This window comes from Nothobranchius furzeri, chromosome 11 (genome assembly GCF_043380555.1).
Source record: "Nothobranchius furzeri strain GRZ-AD chromosome 11, NfurGRZ-RIMD1, whole genome shotgun sequence".
In the NCBI taxonomy this organism is placed as follows: Eukaryota; Metazoa; Chordata; class Actinopteri; order Cyprinodontiformes; family Nothobranchiidae; genus Nothobranchius; species Nothobranchius furzeri.
The window spans coordinates 26,112,091-26,121,074 of NC_091751.1; the positions used below are offsets into that span (position 1 = coordinate 26,112,091).

Here is an 8,984-nt window from a genome sequence, read left to right on the forward strand (position 1 = left end):
GTGGAAGGACAATCAGCAGGGTTATAGATGCATTTACAATCACATGTTTTCCCCCAAGTTATTAAAAACGTGTTTTAAATTAGTTTAGATCATCTCATGTTCCATCTGACAGCAGGCAGAGAACAGACAGACTGAAGATTAAATCCTGGAAACAGTTATCTCTCCTGCTTGGAAGATCTGAAGGAACTACTGACATTAAAGTCTATATTAAGACAAAAAGAAGAGCATCTATGCTAGCATGCAGAGAACAGAAGCTCTCAAATTATAAACCACATTCTTTCATTGATAGGTGTATTCTATAAACACTTATTTTTATACAATTATACCTATTTTAGCTAAATACGATCTGTAACCCACGTGTTTTCTACGTTTTGTTTGCAATATATCTTTTAAAAATATAAAGTTGATAAATGTTTGTGGCGCTCCAAAAAATAAATGCTTTGATAAAATACATAATTAGTGTAATAATAAACATACATTATCGGTCAAAAAATATCTGTAGAAATGAGAAAAGGGTCGTTTTAGCGTCGAGTCCGGCCAGTAACCGCTCATGTTGACTAGCAGCGCTGAGCTGTTAGCGTTAGCATTAGCAACTAAGGGCACCGTAAATCACGTGACCACTGCTTTGATGATGCCACGTGACCACTGGGTGCTTTGATTGTGTCACGTGACCACTGGGTGCTTTGATGACGTCACTACTATGCGTCGTCATATAAAGGTCGGATCACATTCCAAATATCATTCTGAACAGATCACAGCTCCAGAGCGGTTGTGTAGCATAAACATCCCTTCTGACAGTATTTAGAAGGACTCATTCTTTTACCGACAGGAACTTGGTGAGTAGCCTATCACAGTCAAAAGCTGAAATCAAATCAGTTTTAAGAGACAATCCATATTTTGAACTTGATAAGATTCAGTTATCAGTCACCAGTCTTTCAGCTTCAGTATTCAGAACTGGAAAACAGCCAATTAAGCTAAAATGCCTCTTAAGTTTTACAAAAACGAGATCCTTACCGGGCGATCTGGAGTTTATATTCTTAAGAAATTTCTGGGAAAAGGTAATTTTGGTGCAGTTTACAAGGGTTTAAAACAGGGAACAGATGAAGCAGTGGCTCTGAAGTTTATGGATCGCCGTGACTCGGCTTTCGGAGAAGTCATTATATTGGAACATCTCAGAGAACTCCAGGCTCATGAGAACGCCCTGATTAAGTTCATCGATAACTTTGTTCACAATGATCGCAACTGTTTAGTGTTTGAGATGCTGGATATGGACTTATTTGACTTAATGGAAATTAGACAGAAAAAACCACTAGATGTCAGTGAAGTTCGGGTGGTTGCCCGCGACCTGCTGGTGGCTCTGAACGCACTGAAGAATGCTGGAGTGACTCACGCAGATATAAAACCAGACAATATTATGCTGGTTAATCATCAGTCGCAGCCTTTCAGAGTCAAGCTGATAGATTTTGGGGTTGCTATAGAAACATACAAACTACGGCGTTATGATACCATACAGGTGTGTGGTTTCAGAGCACCAGAGGTGAACTTAGGTCTCCCTCTGACTGAAGCCATTGACATGTGGGCTGTTGCCTGTACACTGGCCTTCATCTTTCTTGGAGATCATATTCACAATACTATTTGTGAGTTTAAAAATATGAGGCAGATCTTTAAGCTCCACGGTCTGCCTGACCAGGATTTACTTGGCAAGGGAACGAAAGTGGATCGCTTTTTCATTTTTGACCAGTCAAACCAAACTTGGAGGTTTAAAACACCACAGGAGTATACGGAGAGGATAATCATCGATGGCGACAAACATGATGTTGCGTTAGACTCTATCGATGACTTTTTAACAATTCATCCAGAAATACAAGACCCCTTTGAGTTAGAAGATCTGCAGGCTTTCGTAGACCTCCTGAAAAAGATGTTTACAGTGAATCCCTCAGAGCGGATCACTCCAGAAGAAGCTCTAAATCACAGATTTATAACAATGAGCCACCTTCCTCCTACCAGCAATAACTCATATGTGATATGGGCATATAAAAAAATGAAAGTTTATCGAATGGAGAAAGAAGAACCGAGCATATCCCCTGATTTCAATGTAAGACAGACTCCTGACAGAAAATCAGATCTCTCTGATTTCAATCCATCTGATTCTGATCTGTCTGACTTTGATTCATCAGATTCTGATCTGTCTGACTTTGATTCATCAGATTGTGATCTGTCTGACTTTGATTCATCAGATTCTGATCTGTCTGACTTTGATTCATCAGATTCTGATCTGTCTGACTTTGATTCATCAGATTGTGATCTGTCTGACTTTGATTCATCAGATTCTGATCTGTCTGACTTTGATTCATCAGATTGTGATCTGTCTGACTTTGATTCATCAGATTCTGATCTGTCTGACTTGGATACAGATGAAGAATCTAATGAGCCAGCGAACACATCAGATTTTCAACTCCTTAAGATTCAGGAAGCTAATTTTGCAGATATGAAGTTGCACGATTCAGAACTGGAAGGCAGCAGAAGAGACAGACTAGATGAAACATCGTTTGAATTATACAAAGATCAAACAATCACTGGGGAATCAGGAGTTTATATTATTCAAAAATTTCTGGGTCGTGTTGCTTTTGGACAAGAGGTCAAGGGTTTAAAACAGGGGACAGATGAAGTTGTGGCTCTCAAATTTATCCACAAAGACAACAGTGAATCAGCTACCGCAGAAGCCACTATATTGAAACATCTCAAGGAGCTCCAAGCTGACCAGAAGAACCTGATCAAGTTAATCGATCACTTTGAATTTAATGACAGCCTCTGTTTAGTGTTTGAGATGCTGGACATGGACTTATTTGGTTTACTTAAAACGAGAGAGTGGGAACCACTAGATGTCAGTGAAGTTCGGGTGGTTGCCCGCGACCTGCTGGTGGCTCTGACCGCACTGAAGAATGCTGGAGTGACTCACGCAGATATAAAACCAGACAATATTATGCTGGTTAATCATCAGTCGCAGCCTTTCAGAGTCAAGCTGATAGATTTTGGGGTTGCTATGGAAACACACAAACTACGGCGTTATGATACCATACAGGTGTGTGGTTTCAGAGCACCAGAGGTGAACTTAGGTCTTCCTCTGACTGAAGCCATTGACATGTGGGCTGTTGCCTGTACACTGGCCTTCATCTTTCTTGGAGATTATGTTCACAATACTATTTGTGAGTTTATCAATATGAGGCAGATCTTTAAGCTCCACGGTCTGCCTGACCAGGATTTACTTGGCAAGGGAACGAAAGTGGATCGCTTTTTCATTTTTGACCAGTCAAACCAAACTTGGAGGTTTAAAACACCACAGGAGTATACGGAGACGATAATGATCAATGCCGACGACTATGATATTGCGTTAGACTCTATCGATGACTTTTTAACAATTCATCCAGAAATACAAGACCCCTTTGAGTTAGAAGATCTGCAGGCTTTCATAGACCTCCTGAAAAAGATGTTTACAGTGAATCCCTCAGAGCGGATCACTCCAGAAGAAGCTCTAAATCACAGATTTATAACAATGAGCCACCTTCCTCCTACCAGCAATAGCTCATATGTGATATGGGCATATAAAAAAATGAAAGTTTATCGAATGGAGAAAGAAGAACCAAGCATATCCCCTGATTTCAATGTAAGACAGACTGCTGACAGAAAATCAGATCTCTTTGATTTCAGTCCATCTGATTATGAACTGTCGGACTCAGATCTCTCTGAATTAGAAGATTCTGACTCTGGTCTGTCTGACTTTGATTTATCAGATTCTGATCTGTCTGACTTTGATTCATCAGATTCTGATCTGTCTGACTTTGATTCATCAGATTCTGATCTGTCTGACTTGGATACAGATGAAGAATCTAATGAGCCAGCGAACACATCAGATTTTCAACTCCTTAAGATTCAGGAAGCTAATTTATCAGATATGAAGTTGCACGATCCAGAACTGGAAGGCAGCAGAAGAGACAGACTAGATGAAACATCTTTTGAATTATACAAAGATCAAACAATCACTGGGGAATCAGGAGTTTATATTATTCAAAAATGTTTGGGTCGTGTTGCTTTTGGACAAGAGGTCAAGGGTTTAAAACAGGGGACAGATGAAGTCGTGGTTCTCAAATTTATCCACAAAGACAACAGTGAATCAGCTACCGCAGAAGCCACTATATTGAAACATCTCAAGGAGCTCCAAGCTGACCAGAAGAACCTGATCAAGTTAATCGATCACTTTGAATTTAATGACAGCCTCTGTTTAGTGTTTGAGATGCTGGACATGGACTTATTTGGTTTACTTAAAACGAGAGAGTGGGAACCACTAGATGTCAGTGAAGTTCGGGTGGTTGCCCGCGACCTGCTGGTGGCTCTGAATGCACTGAAGAATGCTGGAGTGACTCACGCAGATATAAAACCAGACAATATTATGCTGGTTAATCATCAGTCGCAGCCTTTCAGAGTCAAGCTGATAGATTTTGGGGTTGCTATGGAAACACACAAACTATGGCGTTGTGATACCATACAGGTGTGTGGTTTCAGAGCACCAGAGGTGAACTTAGGTCTCCCTCTGACTGAAGCCATTGACATGTGGGCTGTTGCTTGTACACTGGCCTTCATCTTTCTTGGAGATCATGTTCACAATACTATTTGTGAGTTTATCAATATGAGGCAGATCTTTAAGCTCCACGGTCTGCCTGACCAGGATTTACTTGGCAAGGGAACGAAAGTGGATCGCTTTTTCATTTTTGACCAGTCAAACCAAACTTGGAGGTTTAAAACACCACAGGAGTATACGGAGACGATAATGATCAATGCCGACGACTATGATATTGCGCTAGACTCTATCGATGACTTCTTAATGATTCATCCAGAAATACAAGACCCCTTTGAGTTAGAAGATCTGCAGGCTTTCGTAGACCTCCTGAAAAAGATGTTTACAGTGAATCCCTCAGAGCGGATCACTCCAGAAGAAGCTCTAAATCACAGATTTATAACAATGAGCCACCTTCCTCCTACCAGCAATAGCTCATATGTGATATGGGCATATGAAAAAATGAAAGTTTATCGAATGGAGAAAGAAGAACCGAGCATATCCCCTGATTTCAATGTAAGACAGACTGCTGACAGAAAATCAGATCTCTTTGATTTCAGTCCATCTGATTATGATCTGTCGGACTCAGATCTCTCTGAATTAGAAGATTCTGACTCTGGTCTGTTCGACTCCGGTCTGTCTGACTTTGATTTATCAGATTCTGATCTGTCTGACTTGGATACAGATGAAGAATCGGCATTTGAAAAAAGGAAAGTTTATATAATGTAGGAAGAGGAAACAAACGGCCCGTCACCTGATTTCATCGTGGGACAGACCGCTGACAACAAATCAAATCTCTTTGATCTGAATCTGTCTGATAACAATCTGTCAGACTCAGATCTCTGTGAATTAGAAGATTCTAACTCTGATCTGTCTGACTTAGATACTGACGAGCCAGTGAACACGTGAGAATTGGATGTTGACAAGTTTCAGAAAGCTGATTTATCAAACTTTAAGCAGTACGATTCGGAACTGGAAGCCAGATGAAGAGACAGCCTAGATGAAATGTCATTTGAATTATACAATATTTTCTTAGATAAGTTTATTTAGACAAGTGGTCAAGGGTTTAAAACAGGGGGCAGATGAAGTCGTGGCTCTCAGATGTGTCCACAAAGACAACACGGGAGCAGCTACCAGAGAAGCCACTATATTAAAACATCTCAGGGAGCTCCAAGCTGACCAGAAGAGCCGGATTATGTCAGTCGATCACTTTGAATATAATAGGAGTGGCTGGATAGGCCTAGAAAAAAATGTGGGGTCTGCACTTCAGATTAGTCAGTGTGTTAGCTCTAGTAGAGTTCAGCCTGTGGCGTTGCATTGCACGTTCCTTTATTCTTTCTCATAAAAAAAAGCAAAAAGTCCATTACACTCAGATCAAAATTGAAGAATGCAAAATTAGTTACACTACTGTGGATACAGAGGAAGATTCTCAGGAGGAAACTTCAAACTTAGCATTCAAAGTTTTAACGTTTAGTGTTAGCGTTTAGTTTTAGCGTTTAGTTTTAGCGTTTAGTTTTAGCGTTTAGTGTTAGCGTTTAGTGTTAGCGTTTAGTTTTAGCATTTAGTATTAGCGTTTAGTTTTAGCGTTTAGTTTTAGCGTTTAGTGTTAGCGTTTAGCTTTAGCGTTTAGTGTTAGCGTTTAGTTTTAGCGTTTAGTTTTAGCGTTTAGTTTTAGCGTTTAGTGTTAGCGTTTAGTTTTAGCGTTTAGTGTTAGCATTTAGTTTTAGCGTTTAGTGTTAGCGTTTAGTGTTAGCGTTTAGTTTTAGCGTTTAGTGTTAGCGTTTAGTTTTAGCATTTAGTATTAGCGTTTAGTTTTAGCGTTTAGTGTTAGCGTTTAGTTTTAGCGTTTAGTTTTAGCATTCTAAAACTGGGTTAGGCCATAACAGGGCTGGGGTTAGTTGGGTTAGTAATAAAGTAAACAAACAAAAAAATAAATAAAAAAAAATAATCCTCTACTATTAATCGCCACCTTATCGCGGTGTAGGGGTTTGCGTGCCCTGATGACCCCAGAAGGTATGTTGCCTGGGACTGTTTGTCCCTGTTAGGTTCTGCCATGGCAACTGGGCTCTGGGTCAGGGGCCAGACTAAGAGCGATTAATTAATTCTTATTAGGACTACAAAAGCAGTGGAGAAAAACTCTCTCCAAGACTTTTTAAATGATTGAGTTTTAGTAGTTACGTAGTTGGTATAAAAGAAAAGTTTTCACAGAAAATATTTTCCGTTATCTAGATCAGTGGTTCCCAACTTGACCCTCCAAAGGGGTCCCCACAACTGTGTCTGTGCTGAGGTTGTTGGGTTACAAAGATTATTTATTATTTGTAAAAAATTACTTTTCTAAAATCCCAATTACACGCCCAACTGTGTAATCAAAAATATGTATAGGAGTTACAGCACCGCATGTCTGTGCAGTTTGTAACTAATCATGTGTGATGTGTGTTTGTAGATGGGGTTGGGGGGGTCCTGGCTTGTTTTCAACACTGGTACGGGGGTCTTCATGGTAAACAGTTGGGAACAACTGATCTAGATGAAATATGGTGTTTACTAATTTAAAAACTGTAGAAATTTTAAAGTAGTATATTTTATTCTGAAAGTATTTACAGGAAGTGCCAATCATCTTGTTTAACTTGATATAAACGCTGTGGTAACAGCTTCTGTCCGCAGGAGGGCGGAAACATCCTTCATCGTGAAAGTCAGACAATGAAGGGTTTGCTTGTTTCAACCATCGACATGTGGTTTCTACCCAGTTGATCTGAAAAATTACATAAATCCCTTCAGTCAAATGCTGATTACAAATAAACCAATTAAAAATCAATTTAGACAGAAACATGTATACAAAAGTATTTCTATTTGTTAATGCTTATTTTGTGCATTTGGTTTAGTTTTATTTCTGAATTTCAGAGGTTATTTTTAAAGTTATTGATGAAACAAGGACCAGTAAGTAGACTGGATGCGGTCAAAACTCCAGAAGATGGCAGTAATGCAGCTGTGCTGCTAAACAGCTCTTTAATACCAGGACCATTTATCACGGTCCGTGGTGAGCCTCCTGCATGTAACCTGTTTGTTCTGAGTATTGTTGTAGGTGGGTGTGTCTGAGAGCCACCAGCTGCAGCTGATCCCGTCATCAAGGCCCAGGGGATTTAAGGAGCAGCGTGACACTTCACCACGCCGGATGATTGCTCAGCTTTGGGTTTCACTCCACCCTCCACCATCTCAATACCAGCTCAGATTCCTGCACTTCATCTCATGCTGTCTCCTCCCCTGGCCGCCCGCTCTCAGCCGCTCACCTGCACCCACCAAGCCTCTGCTCCTACCTCCTCTCATATTCGACAGCCCCTCCTCCTTCTGGAGCCTTCCTGCTCACCCGGACCTGACCTAGCCCTTCCAGAGGCTCTCACCACTATCTACATCAGTAAGCTCTCCTCCTCATATTATCCTCCATCATTCCCTCCATATACTCACTCTTTCTCCCTCCTCAGAATCCTCTCCTGGAGCCTTGCTGCCAGCCTGCACGTCGCCTGTTCCCGTTCCTCTGATTTAATAATAAAGAACGTTTTACTTACTTGCCGGTTTCTTGTGATGATTCTGCATGTCGTGGGTCAAGAAACTCTCACCCGCCATGACACCATTAGCTTTACAACAGGTGTTTATTATAAAATACTCATCTGTGTCCGTATGTTTTTAAACTACTGAGTGTGACTTTTATGTTGTGGTTTATTATCAAAAGATTAATGGTTAATAAGTTTTATTATAAGATTAAACTCAGACACATACAGGATTATTGATGTTTCACAGATAATTTCAACTACTGTGAATATTTGATGAGTTTCATTCTGATCGTGATTCGTTTCAGCCACAAACATTCCGAGGAGCTTCTGCAACGTGCTACCTGATGGTGACATGCAGTCGAGAGGACAATAGAAGCTCCAGGTGTTTGTGGAATGTCAGAGCTTGTGTGTGTGACAGAGCGTGTGTGTGTGAGTGGTAGGTGAGTCTGTAACAGTAACTGGTCTGGCTCAGGTCAGGATGTGAGAACGTGTCCATGAGTTGAACCTGCTCCACCGTCCCTAAGCTGGCCTCTCGGATCGCTGCGTAGAACTTCTTCTCCTCCCACGATGGTCCAGTCCAGAAACTGATATCGAAGCTGAAAGGCTCTGGGTGCAGAGAAAAAGGACAGAAAGGCGTCCCGGGAGGTGGGCCATGTGAAAACTGTCTTATGAAACGTGGCTCGTGAGACCAAAGCAAACGCCAGTCAGGGAGTGAAAACAGGAGAAGGTGAGGAGGTCCAGGTTCAGAGAGACAGTGATGGTGACATGGCAACTATCAGCTACACTGCTTTGAAAAACCTCACCAACCAAACCCAGTGGCTCTACTG

At 41.0% G+C, this 8,984-nt stretch overlaps 1 protein-coding gene across 1 annotated transcript; it reads left to right on the plus strand.

Moving 5' to 3' along the window:
* Positions 1-699: 699 nt before the first annotated feature.
* LOC129164590 (uncharacterized) lies at positions 700-8,171 on the plus strand. Its single transcript, XM_054745158.2, has 2 exons — positions 700-8,021; positions 8,089-8,171. The coding sequence occupies exon 1, from the start codon at positions 980-982 to the stop codon at positions 5,339-5,341; it is 4,362 nt and encodes a 1,453-aa protein (XP_054601133.1). The 5' UTR covers positions 700-979; the 3' UTR covers positions 5,342-8,021; positions 8,089-8,171.
* The last annotated feature ends 813 nt before the right edge of the window (positions 8,172-8,984 follow it).

What these genes read in the sequence shown, in the direction of transcription:
- LOC129164590 (XM_054745158.2), top strand. Translation starts at nt 980, where the DNA reads ATGCCTCTTAAGTTTTACAAAAACGAGATCCTTACCGGGCGATCTGGA.